The following is a 14,083-nucleotide window of genomic DNA, read 5'->3' as shown; positions in this document are numbered from 1 at the left end:
AGATGTGCAAAGTGACAGGGAACTTAGGGGAGGAACTGGATTGTCTTCCACTGTTCACTTTACATGCCCAACGGAAAGCGAGCGCATCCGCAGGTAAGCCATGGTCCCGAGAAGTCAGGCCACCCCTTAACCCTCTAGAAAACTCTACACTCGAGGCTGCAAACGGACGACTGGAGCACGTGTCTTCGAACACAGCGTAGATGAACTCTCTTGGATGACTTCATCAAGGGGAAATTACTGAGCTGAAAGGACTTGAGGCTTTTGATCCCGTGGAGAAGAATGAAGGGTGTGCGATATTCCCCTTCCTGCAAGCAAATGAGGCAGTTGCCACTGCTTCATGGAGGCTGTGAGAAGCCATTAGAGCCTGGTCACAGTTGAGGACAAGGCATCCCTCTGACCCAGCACAGTGGCATTTGGGGGCTGGCTCCCTGAGCGGATTCCCAGGGTGCCATGTGAACACAGTAGCTGAGCTACAGAAGAGACCCTGAGTTTAGGGATCCCCAGTCTGTTATAAGGAACAGAAAGCACACTTGCCCCTGGCCCCACAGGAAGATACTCCATCTTTTAAGACTGTGTGCTTGAAGAGATAGCTGAGAACAAAGGGGCAGTCTGTGCCTTGCTCACAAAATAGGCAGAAACATGAGAGACCCCCAGAAAATGGTCTCTGGGCAGTTACGTTTTTAAAATGGTGTCCCAACAGAATGAGACTGTAATCTGACCAGTAATTTTGATTTCTGCCAGTATTAAAAAAGGTTAAGTTATCAATTTTAATTTATTTTGTTGACTATATTTTATATGCTTTGTGGTCATGTGCTTATCTTCTCTTTGGATTACTCTCCCGTATTATTTACCCTTCTTTATATAGGAATGCTCATCTGCATATACTGAATACATTAACTTTGCTATATATATTAATTCTTAGGCTCACATGCGAACATTTCCCAAATCTGTCATTTGTTGAACTTTTTCATGATGTTTTGGGGTATTTACAGATGATCAAGTCACTCTTTTCCTTTACTACCAAGAGTAGTAGAATGGTTATAACCAAGAAAACTTGGTGCTCATTTTTCCTCATTTTCTATCATGTCCTTCATAATAAAACTCCCAATTTTGGCTGAACACGTTGTCATCTCACACTGTCTTCACCAGTTTCCCCTGCTGTAAGTTATGGCCATGTGACCAAGGCCTAACTCATGAGATGCTTATAGCGGGCTACCTGAGAACTCTACGATGTGGGTTCAGAGAGTGGCATGGTCCCCTCTGGGCCTCCAGCAACCCAGTCTGGATGTAGACCACAGTAAGAAAGGCAGACCTAGAACTTACCATTCACGTCAAAAAGAAGCCTATACGTGATTACCTGAGGAGGCCTACACCAGATCGGAAATGCCCTCTGGAATTTTTTGACATTAGTGTTAAAAAAAATTAGCTCTCACATTTGCGGAGTTTTCGGTTTTGCAGGTAAGCCTAAGGCCACTTGGTCGCCATTATTAAAATGATTTCTTCTAATCCGCTGACAGTTCCGTATGTGTATGTGCAGATGAACAAGTCTATGTCTGGTTGTTTTTTACACTAAAAGATTCAATCAACCTGAGATCCACACTGGTATAAGGTATAAGGTATAAGGGAGCGAGCCTACTTTTCCCCAAATGAGCAATCCTTTCTACGTGTGTCTGAGAGACTCTGTCATATTAGCCGCACACAGGTTATGAGTTCATTTCCTTTAAGGCTGGGTCCAATCATTAATGTTCCTCCAAAGACATCTCTCCAGAAGATACTTGAAAATTGAAGGCAAGATTACCACTCTTTTTTAATAGTAACAACCCACTTTTGCTTTAATATTTTCACGACTACAGTTCAGAAATCAAAGTCTGGAATACCCAGATCTACCACTCAGGCCCAGAAAGCAAGCACGTCCAGAAGGCAGCCAAGCAAGGGTAACCCTGCTTTTTTATGATCGCGTCACACAAAAAGTGTGTATCTCCAGACATCATCAGAATTTCTCATCCTAAAATATCCTATAAATACAATATTATCATCAAAGGGTAAAGAGATTACTACTTAAAACACTGAAAGAAAAACTTATGACAAATATCAATGAAATTAATTTTCCAAACTCAAAATCCCACAAACTAGTAAGCAGGACATGAACTAGGTTTCCATCTCAACTACTCACCACTGGGAATGATATCTGCACCTCCCTAACTGCGCCCTCCCCTTCGCTCCATTCCTGACGTCTTCAGGGTTCTTTCTTAGATGTCTTCTGCCTGAATCAGCCTCTCACAGGTCTGACCTAGACGTGCTCCGCGCCCTCCACCAGGCAGAGCACTAACCTGCATACAGCTCTGGTTTCTCCAAACCTGGGGGCAGTGGCTCAGGACAGCCGGCACAGAGTGGTCACGAGGAGGGAACCATCTCTCATTGAACATCTTCTTCAGCTCTGGCTTGGCTCCTTGTCCTGGTTCCTTCTACAACTGGACAATCTGGGTAAAGAATTCTCTATCCTGGGGCGCCTGGGTGGCTCAGTGGGTTAAGCCTCTGCCTTCGGCTCGGGTCATGATCCCAGGGTCCTGGGATCGAGCCCCACATCAGGCGCTCTGCTCAGCGGGGAGCCTGCTTCCTCCTCTCTCTCTGCCTCTCTGCCTACTTGTGATCTTTGCCTGTCAAATAAATAAAATAAAATCTTAAAAAAAAAAAAAAGAATTCTCCATCCTATTCTATCTTTTCTCTAAGTTTCAAATTATTTCAAATAGCAAGAGACAGAAAGCACAAGAAGAAAAGACAAATTTAGCCTGTGAGGGAGGAGAAAGGGTATGTCCTGGGAAGTGCTCACAGCATACACGTTCACACACTCGGTCACAGCACCGTGTCAGGGAAAAGTAAGGGCAAATAAAATGTTCCGTATGCGGAGTTTCTAAACACTGGCCTAAGTACCTAAAGCAGACGACCTAAGCCACTAACTATCACTTTCCATGATCTTTTGGAATAAAGGGAGGAAAAGTTATTAAGGAAAGTAACTGAGAAAAAAAATATTAGTAAGGAAAAACCGATTCTAAACCAACAGATCGTACGGCTACAGAACGATTTCATGGCTTGTATGCTTGGCCCACCAGACCCACCCGACAAGTTCGCAGGTCAGAAAACCCAATCTATTAAGCCCTCCACGCCTCACACCACCTGTTCATCCAAACATCTCTTCAGACTAGCCCACAGCTCGCCTCTTCGCCAAGCCTCAACGCTTCCCCACCCCCCTTCCCCGTGCGCTCCGAGACCCAGTCCCAACCAGAGGGCCCCTCCGCGAGCTCCTGAAGCAGGGACCGGAGCCCATGCCGGCGGACTTCACTTCTTCTAGGCCTACATCACAGGGACTTGCCCAGTGTCTCCCCTCTCCTGTATCAAACCGCGCATTCCCTGAGAGCAGGGGGCCGAGCTTCTCAACCAACCACCCAAGCAAGGTAACACCTAAATACGAACCTGGAAGTATTTTTGCAAGAATGCTCTTAACTAACGAACGTCAACTGATTTAAAATGATTACAGCAATCCTTTCAAAGCACTAACACATACATCACATTTTTAAAGATTTGTACCCACGCCCCCATAAAACACTGAAAATATTCTAACACTTCCAGGGCAAAGAGCTAAGTGGAAATCGCAGCTCACCAGAACTCACTGCCCAAAGACTCTAGAAAGCTCAGGCTTTTTCTGCACACATAGTTCAAAGAAGACATGTATCAACTTTTCACTAATGCTTAAAAAAGGCTCATTTTAAACCTGGAAGAAAAAAAAAAAGCATCAAAATTTTGGACTCTTTTTAAAAGATGAACAAATACCTCTTCCGCTTCAGGAGCAACCTGGGGGTCAGTGATCTCATCTAATCCATCTTCAGCAACACAGTCTTCCTGCCCTCGCAGCCCCCGCCGCCCACAAGCCTGCAAGCGTTCTTCCTCCTGACAGCCGTTAAAGAGAAAATAAGTCCTCCTCATACAGCTCCGGGTCCTGAACGCACTTTTCGTCTTCACGACGCATGCTTCATTATTTCAGCAAACGTGACGAGGGCAGTCACCCCACAAAGCAGAAAGCAGGAAGCACAGGCAGCCGACGCGGCCTCGCCCGTGTTAATGCGACGGGGTGCGGCAGGCCAGCGCCAGGCTGAGGTCAGCGCCACAGCTCCGCTCCAGCCCCCGAGCGCCCCTCTAAGAGACAGCGGTCTCCAAGAGAAGGTGCCTGTGCTCGCACGGTGCGGCCCAGCAGCACGACGGGAGCCGACATCACACCCGACGTGCACCTTTTTTTTTTTTTTTTTTTTTAATTTATTTGTCAGAGAGAGAGAGAGCGAGCACAGGCAGACAGAGTGGCAGGCAGAGGCAGAGGGAGAAGCAGGCTCCCTGCTGAGCAAGGAGCCCGATGTGGGACTCAATCCCAGGACGCTGGGATCATGACCTGAGCTGAAGGCAGCTGCTTAACCAACTGAGCCACCCAGGCGTCCCCAACGTGCACCATTTTTACAGCAGTAAAAGGCAACAAAAGTATAAGCTGTTAATTCAACACGGGAGCTTCGTTAAAGATCGCGCTAGAATCTGCTTCTCCCTCAGCGCATCCCTTCAATCGGAGGGTGGTTCCAGCTTTGTGCGACACGTAAGGGGCACACCAGCCGCAGACATCCCTCGAAGGGCATATGGAAGGAAGCAGACAGCGGGCTCGAGATGGCTGCAAGAGAAGGAAGGGTTCCTACGCACGCTACGGTCAAGCAACAGGAACCTCTGGTCCTGCGCGGGGGAGCTGACCCTGCCAGCGTCCGCCGGAACAACAGCGGCTGCTTACAAGAAAGCGAGAGCGAGCACGAACAGAACCTGAGGCAAGCTACGGCGGGACACGGCCGCCGCAACTACAATCCCCGAAGAAACCAGCTGCGTTCAGGGGACAAACCATCGTCGGTCCCACAAGTGTCTCTCAAGGCTGCCTGAACACTGCATCTCACTCTCCAGAAGAAACCGTCCCGTCAAAAAGAGAAACTGTCACCCCTCACAATTCACTGCCAGAACGGTTGGACTTCGAGTGAGGCCAGTGACGGCCATCAGAATTCTCGGCTGAGACACAACGGAGAATATTCTGTGCCACTGGATCCTCCCCAAGAAACAAAACCCTGCTGCCCTTCCCCCGAGTGCCCAGTCTGAAACTGTTCTGACAGACCCATGTTTTATGGAATCTCCGTCTACAGGAACTTTAAAAACCCCGAAAAGATTGTGCTTAAAAGTATACATCCTCGACCATTTTCTCGTATTTTGTCAAATAATAAGGATCACTGTCTCTTAACACAAGAGTAAAAGTTTTTAAATCAAGTCCCAAGTCACTCTCAAGAAGAGGACTGGCAAAATTCACGAAACCCAAGGACCGTCGGGCTTCTGAGTCTACGAGGGAAGAACACGGGAGTCCCACGACCCTCTTCCGCACGCGGCCTCCGCTTCTTCACACGCCCACGTGCCCCCTGCAAGGGGCTCTCGGACTGCATTCCCAGTTATACGCAGAACCCAGCCACTCGGTTTCAGGAGTGCGCCCCAAAACACATTACGTGCTCACACTCAGCATGTCACCGAGCTGGGTCCTAGCTCGAGAGGCCAAGTTTACCATTCGGACCCAGGACACGACACACAGTGAATAAACCATCCGATACACTAAAATGCCACTGGGACCCACGGGCCGCCGCCCGCCAGCCCGCCTGCTGGGCTCCCGGTGAGGAAGCCCCTCCCGGCGCCGCGGGCACAGCCTGCGAAGGCCAGGAGCCCGCCCCGCTCCCCAGCCGGAGCCCCGCGGCGGCTGGAGGCCGGCTGGCTCTCCCCTGCGTCCGAAGACACGGCAGCGGCTCGCTCCAGCCCCGGCTAACGGCCATGAAGCCGCCACCCGACAGGGACAGGAAGGGAGAAGAGCGGCCGAGGCCGTGAGCTCCGGGCGCCGAGGTGCCTCACCTCTCCATATGGCTCCCTGTGAAAATACGAGGACGCTTTCAGAAATTCTAAGCAAAACTGCTGAAGACTTTTTTAAATTCTGAAACCAATTCTCATTTTGATGTGGGAAAGTACCGTGGGGTACCGAACGGCCGCACCGTTTTTCTTTCGGCTCGTAACTCCGAGACCACAAGACGTCGGAGAACTAAGTTGGATTTTATACCACCCGGAGCCTAAATGCAACCTCTTGTTTGACAATGGAACACAGGAGAGGGGCAGTCCTGACCTACCAGAATTCTCTGTACAACCAACTCGGCCAGGAGGCCGCAGTGAGAAACACCTCCAACACCGCACACGCACGCTGCCAAGCAGGCACCTTGCCCCGGGGTCTGCTCCCCCAAATTCTAAGTGCACGGAAGGCAGGGGCCACGCCTCGGGTCTCCTGTGTTAGCAAAACTGGTGCCCCCAGTGCCTGGACATCAGCACAGAAGTGCTGAACTGCTGACTCTACAACAAGGGAAAAGGACCCACACACCATCCACCGGTCACCTTCTCTTACCGTTACCAGGAGAAATAATAAAACGCTCTAACCAGGGAATAACTAGGTACATTTTTAAAAGATCTTGGCTTAATCTTTAAGAATCATTTTAAACGTATGGTACCCCACTCTTAAACAGTATACAAACGCACCAGTAAACCAGAAGAGAACTTGTCCACACCAGTGAAGGATTTATTACCAAAATAAACCATTACCGTTATCAAAAGAACAAGCAGCCATGACGCCTTTTACATGATTCTAGTTACCAAAACGACATTTTTTCATTATCGTATTATCTACTGAAGTGTCAGAAAGCATTCAAAGCAAATCAAATCTTAAAAATAACTACTGAGATAAACACAATTATGATTAGAAATAAATATTCTAGGGTTCCACTAAACAATCTCTTTCAAAATTACTCTCATTCATACATATGTATGACCCATGGCCAAAATTGAGATTTTGGAATTTTTTCTCAAAAGCAAGCTTCTTCTGAACAAAAACATTAAGAGATTAAAGGCAAAGCTACTACCCTAACTCTGCATGCCTCCACCCAGTCCCGGCAGCCCAGCAGACACACACCTCCTGGAGCTACAGTATCACGAAAACCCAAAGATTCTACCCATGGATATCAAGTCCTTCCCACACAAATGTCGTAAGTGCTATTTTAAAAACAAGTATCTTTTAATGATGAATCATTAAGACAGATGAGCAACCTTTCACTAGTACCTTTTGCTTTCTTGACAGTTCAATTTTAAAAATAGCCACCTATCAAAACCACCTTTCTGAAACAGAAATCAGCACAATCTTTGCTTCCTGATTACAGATAACAAATTATGTGACATTTCCAAAACTAACCTCCAATCTCTTTATTCATGTTGAGACAGTTCTCAGCTACAAAAAAGGATGAATGAACAGGACATCAATCACTCTGGAATATTAGCACCTGAAAGATGTCTTTAGCAGGTCAATAATCTTTTCACCTTGGAAGGACTTTATCAGATCTTGTCTAAAGCCTGGATAAAAGCCCTGCATTAAGTACTTCTAACAATTGACAGTGTATCTCCACCACACAAAGCTGTTTTCTTCCTTAAGGTGCAATCCTCAAGGTCAGATTCTGTGCAGCCTTCCAGAATGACAAAGGGGCATTACCTCCAGCCAAACAAGCTGTCAACACAAACTTTGTCATAGCTCAGATAAAGAAACTGGCAGACAGTGATAATAAGGTCTAATTTCCCTCGGTCCCGAGGGAGGGAAACAGATTTCAAATCAGTCTAGAAACCTCTGCCCAGGCAGCCATGCTATCTGCAGCCGCACAAAGGAGGGAGACTCACTGTGAACTCATCTAAAGGCTCATTGATCTCGATGTCCAGCACTTCGTCGCTGTACAGCTGCGCCTCCTCGGGCTCCTCCACATACTGCATGTGGTCGTCCGGCAGCTCGGCGTCCTGGCCTTCGTACTGCCCTTCTTCTGCGTAGTCGTGAGCGTACAGTTCGGAGCCGTCAGATTTGTGGTAGACAAGTTCGTCCTCTCCCTGTTCGTACTCGGACTCCTGCTCTCCAGACTGGTCGTTGGTGTTGTCAGACAGTTCGAACGACGTGACCATGCCCGACGTGGTATTTAAACTAATTGTGACACCCTGAGAACTAAAGAGAACAAAAATACAAAGAAAGGTGCCCAGTGAGAATCAATCTCACAACTGAATCACTACCTAAATAACCGTGACCGGTGAAAAGTTGTTCCAGGGACCGAGAAACCCGCATTACTCCACTGGTGACTGACAGGAGAGCTCGGCGTGCCGTACTGAGCCTGCACCCCACGCTCCTGACGCAGACGGCACCCGCACAACCGTCTGCTGCGGGTCACCTGCCCGAGAGAATCAGATCAGCCAGATGGGGAACCAAGTCTCACTGGCAGAACGCCAGGACTGGAAACAGACAGACCGCACTGCACTCTAACTTCCAGAACGAAAGGGTGGTATCTGTTTTCCAAGATCCCAGAGTAAAAACAGGAATAGTACTCTATAAATAGAACATCAGAAATTGAGTTTTAGAATAATTTGTTCTTATAAATCTATGATGCAAACTATAAACTCCTATTTTACAAAAATCAAAATATTATAGATGTATGTGAAAATGCACTTCAATATTCAAATAAATAAAATTTGTACAAATCACCAATTTCTAAAAAATTAGTTTATAATTTGAGTAAAATACCAAAGAGGGTTTTTTAAAACTGCAAAAAAAAATCTTTTTCCACCCATGGAATCAGAACAGCTACATGCCAAACAGTAAACAACTGCAAGAAAACAACACTTACAGTGCAAAATTTTGCAAAAACACCTAAGTGCACACGTATGAGTGAGGTACGTGATCCTAACCAGAAACCGCAATACATCACGCAGACCTGAAGACATTACTTGGCGAAAAACTCCAAACTGCCACATTTCGAGGGCAAACTTAACTACTCAAAAAATCAAAATATAATAATGATATCAAAGAATGGAACAGGGACACTTAAATAACTGGGAGAAAAAACTAACTTAAAACCGTATCTCTATCCATAAAAGTTACTTTCAGTGAGAAAGCCTGTCACAGATCTGTAGTTCAGTAATAAATGGCACATGTATTTATTAACTTCACTTATAGCTGAAAGATGTCTCTTTAAATTTTCACAATAAAGGTTTCCTCATTAACACTGAAAAAAATTACTCCACCTGCCAGAGGATACTAAATACCTCTTCCTCTAATAATGGAGCTTACTAGGTCAACAACAAAAAGACATTCATTGATCGCTGCGGACTGGATATCTGTGTCCCCCAAAACTCATCCTGCTGAATCCATAACACACCCAGGGTGATGGTACCTGGAGGTGGGACCTTTGGGAGACCTTTGGAAAGGTCATAAAAAGCTGGAGTCCCACTAATGGGATCAGTGCCTTTACAGAGAGAGCCCCAGGGAACTCCCTCACCCTTCAACCCTGTGAAGACACAGCAAGAAGGCACCACCCAAGAACCAGAAATTAGAAACTGACCACGCTAATGCCTTAACCTTGGACTTCCTAGCCTCCAAAAATGTGAGAAATGTATTTCTATTATGAACTACCCAGCTCATACTGTTTTGTTAAAACAGCCGAAAAAGACGAAAATAACTACATTCACTGAAACAATTACATTCAGAGAGTCTACTAGAGTCCAAGGTACAGTCCAGGGTCATCTTGGTGGCTCAGCTGGTTAAGCAGCTGTCTTCAGGTCACCATCTCATGGATCCTGGGATCCAGCCCCAAATCCGGCTCCCAACTCAGCAGGGAGTCTGCTTCTCCTTCTGCCTCTCCACCCCACCCCTCAGGTTCACATGCTCTCTCTCAAATAAATAAGTAAAATCTTAAAAAATAATAAAAATAAAGTATAGTCCAAAGGAATTTCCAAAATGGCAACTGAGTAAACAGATTACAGATAAGCAAAAACTGCCTAAAATAAAAAGCAGCCACATCAAACTGCAGCCAACAGTAGTAAGAGCCTAAGGCCACCGCCCCCATCCGAATGAAGGGATTCTTTAAAGAAGAGCAGTACAGGGGCACCTGAGCGGCCAGTGCTTAGGTGTCCGCCTGCCTTCGGCTCAGGTCATGATCCCAGGGTTCTGGGGTCGAGCTCCACATCGGGTTCCCCACTTGGCAGGGAACCTGCTTCTCCCTCTCCCACTCCCTCTACTGTGCTCCCTCTCTCACTGTCTCTGTCAAATGAATAAATAAAATCTTAAAAAAAAAAAAAGAAAAAGAGCAGTACATACCTTCACTGAGTTTTCATAACCTGCAGGCAAGAGAACTTACAGAGATCATCAAACACAAGACCCATATCTATTTACACAAAATACATATGGCTTCCACATAAGACAGGTATATTAATATCCTGCTTAAAATAAAATCATGTTGAAAATACAAAATCACATTATCAATTATATTCCATTATAATCATAAACTCCAGTTACTAACAATTTGGTTAAACAAAGAGAATGTCTGATGAGCTACTAAGGAATACCTGAAGTTCGCCTCGTCCTCATTGTCACTCTGCAAGAGGTCATCGTTCAGCTCTTCGTCCGACAAATCCGACTGGTTCTAATTAAAGTAAGAAATCGAATTAATGCGTGCCACTTCCACAAAAAGACTGTTACAGATGTGCAAAATCCCACTGACTATACTGTTTCCAGCCCTGTGATTAGAGCACGTGCCATTCCGTGAGCTACCGCACTTGGACACCACCAGCCGACAACGAGAAACCCCACGTACGGGTTACCTGTGACCCCACACAAACATTCAGAGGCAGAGTCAAGTCAGTATAGAAGCAACAGGCCTAATGATCACATTTATTCTAAATCTAACAAAAAAGGAAAAAGGAAGAGTCCTTGGCAGTATCCTACAAATATTTTTCCCTATCATACACACGAAAAAGAATGGTATCCTTAAGATTTGACTAAATTTGATTTTACTCCTAGATGGAATTTAAGAAACAGAGTAAGAAAAATGAAAAACTAAGAGACAAATCAAGAAACAGACTCTTCACTACAGAGAACAAACTGACACCGGAAGGGGACAGGGCAGGGAAAGGGGAGACAGGTGATGGGGGCTAAGGAGGGCACATCCTGTGATGAGCACTGGGTGGCGCAAGGAAGTGATGAACCACTACACTGTACCCCTGAGACTAATATTACACTGTATGTTAACTAACAGGAATTAAAATTAAAACTTGAAAAAAAATTTTTACTAATTTTAACACTGTTCGTTTCCAAAATCTGAAACTTAAAAAAAAAAGTAGAATTTTAGAAATAAGCCGATTTTAGGGGCGCCTGAGTGCCTCAGTTAGTTAAGCGTCTGCCTTTGACTTGCGTCCTGATCCCAGGGTCCTTGGGACTGAGCAAGGAGCTGGGCTCCCTGCTCAATGGGGAATCTGCTTCGTCCTCTGCCCCCTGCCTCTCCTTACACTCATGCCCTCGTCTCTCAAATAGAGAGACAAATAAAATCTTAAAAAAAAAAAAAAAAAAAAAAAAGGAGAAAGTAGATCTTAAATAACCAGATTGCCAGACTGAAAGGTAAGGGACGGCAACAGAGCTTCAGTTTGTTAACAGAGATGACACGCGGAGGCAAATATGCCAGGCTCAGGGCCCCACCCCTGCTCTCGACAGGCCTGTGCATTCATCCCACCAGCAGGCGGAGGAAGCTGAGTGTTTCTGTCAACTGCTCAACTTCCTACAGTTCCAGGTTTTGTTAAGGTGAATACAGCCCAGCATTGTACACTTACACGGGTGTCCTTCACACTCTGCTCCCGTATTCAAATTATTTTCAGACGACACATAAAGTACCACACCCCTCTAAAAGAGGCCCCCTGAATGCACACATAATAGGAAAAAAAGTAAAGATAGAAAAAGGAAAGAGAGACTTGATTTCTACTTAAAAATGAAACAAACAGGGGTGCCTGGGTGGCTCAGTGGGTTAAAGCCTCTGCCTCCGGCTCAGGTCATGATCCTGGCATCCTGGGATCGAGCCTCACGTCGGGCTCTCCGCTCGGCAGGGAGCCTGCTTCCCCCCCTCTCTCTGCCTGCCTCTCTGCCTACTGGTGATCTCTGTCTGTCAAATAAATTGATAAAATATTTTAAAAATATATGAAAAAAGAATATAAGGAAATAGATATGGCAAAATGTCATGAGGGCTTATATCTGTTTTTTTCTTCATCATTTCTTTTATATATAAATCTATTTGAGCTCTTTGACTCTACAAGCTATAGCATTAGGAAAGAAGAGGGGAGGAAAGGAGAGAGGAGTACACACGGTTCCCAATCAGACAAACTTCCCAGCTGACGGAAGTGGGTGCGGGCTCTCCGGCCGAGACAGAGCCCTCTCGCGCTCCTGTTCCGTGGGAAAGGAGGCCAATCACACCGATCAACTAGTCCAGTAAGAGAAAGTGAGATGACTTTCCCAGAAGAGTCAGCATTACTGTCCAAACCAAACTGTGCTTTTCCATCTTTATTGGTAAGAGACCTGACCAAAGCTTTCACAGGATGGAGACAAATGTTCACCAAAAGGAATTATTAGGGCTGGTGGGTCACTCTGACAGATATGGGGCAAACTACGCTGCCCCAGGCTCACCAGAGGATAGAAATCCAACTCAGGTAAAAATATCTTACCACATTTAAACATTTTAACATCTAATGGTATTCTTCACTGAAGTATCTTAAAGAATCACAAAGGGGAAAACCATGTTCATATTAGGGCAGTGAATTCCCAAGTTCAGTGACAGCACTTCAAAGACGTGCAAAGTAATTAGCACTGAGTCTCAAAGAAAACAGCAGCACTTTTCCGGGGCCGTAACCTTGGAAGGACTAGCCCTGCACCCCAATCACACGAAACATGCAGGGCACCCTGAGGCCGGAGAGTGAGCCCCTCAAACAAGGGAAGGCTAAGGGACCATCTCACAGGTTTTCCACTTTCAGCATTTTGACATTTCCTCATGAGACCAAGTGGATCTACAGGGAACTCCACTAATTTTTTCTTTTTTTAAAGATTTTATTTATTTATTTGACAGAGATCACAAGTAGGCAGAGAGGCAGGCAGGGAGAGAGGAGGAAGCAGGCTCCCCGCTGAGCAGAGAGCCCAATGCGGGGCTCCATCCCAGGACCCTGAGACCATGACCTGAGCCGAAGGCAGAGGCTTTAACCCACTGAGCCACCCAGGCGCCCCAAACGACCACAATCTTAAGACTTTAAAAAACTAAACATAAAAAACTTACCATATTTAGTATGAATAGCAAGTGTTTTTAAACTGTTAACAAAATAAAAATTCACTATTTTCACTTTAATCTCTGGATTTGTGTTTCTATTTTTAATGTATGTTTTATAATGCTATCGGTAGAGTAATATAATATTTTATGTATATATATTACTACGTGTAATATACATACATTACACATAGACATTATATACAGATACACACGTATCAGAGTTAATTACTGAGAAGTTTTGCTTGATCAAAAAGTTTCAGAGAAACCTGTATTAGGTTTTAGACTTTTATTCTCATTTGTGTCACATCTGAGTATAGCTATCTTCGAGCTTATCTCCAGAGTTTCAAAAAAGGAATGCAAACTATTAGCCTCCAAATGTTAGTTTTCTTGTGAGCGAGTGGGGGTTCTATGTTGCGGTTTTCACAAACTCAACACCTCCTAGAGTGCCTTGGACTGAGTGAGAGCAAAAATATTTGCATGAAAGGACCAACCACTTGAGGTAGAAGTTACTGTTACAAACGGACTGAACAAAAAGGAACCTTTCTGTGCATTTAAAAGATGATTCAATTCCCAACACTGTGATCTGCACCCAACCTTCCAGTACCACATCGCATTCATGAGATATATCCCTGGATGTTCAGTACAATGAGGCTGCTGGAGGCCGGTTTCTGGAAGACCTCGGTTTCTTACCTTTTTGCCAGACAACAAATCTTCTCCAAGTAAGTCATCTTCAAGTTCGCTGGGGAGAAAGAAAAAAAGCCCAATGCATTATTCCTACAACGCTGGAAAGTCTGCAAATCACTGGGAAATCTCGGGACTTCAGGGTGTGGGTACTT

The 14,083-nt window shown here is 45.5% G+C and overlaps 1 protein-coding gene across 1 annotated transcript in view; it reads right to left on the bottom strand.

Annotated features, from left to right (window-relative positions):
• LOC111154334 (RNA binding motif protein 33) overlaps positions 1 to 14,083 on the bottom strand; it is a 131,728-nt gene that overhangs the window by 80,513 nt on the left and 37,132 nt on the right. Inside the window, exons 3-5 of the mRNA XM_022513883.1 lie at positions 13,938 to 13,986; positions 10,516 to 10,592; positions 7,813 to 8,125 (exon numbers count right to left, since the gene is read on the bottom strand). Coding sequence (XP_022369591.1) covers positions 7,813 to 8,125; positions 10,516 to 10,592; positions 13,938 to 13,986 — 439 coding nt within the window. The remainder of the gene's footprint in view (positions 1 to 7,812; positions 8,126 to 10,515; positions 10,593 to 13,937; positions 13,987 to 14,083) is intronic.

The sequence above is a fragment of the Enhydra lutris genome, unplaced genomic scaffold, assembly GCF_002288905.1.
Source record: "Enhydra lutris kenyoni isolate GAN:26980312 unplaced genomic scaffold, ASM228890v2 scaffoldscaffold37, whole genome shotgun sequence".
Lineage (NCBI taxonomy): Eukaryota > Metazoa > Chordata > Mammalia > Carnivora > Mustelidae > Enhydra > Enhydra lutris.
This window is presented reverse-complemented; position numbering and strand designations above follow the sequence as displayed.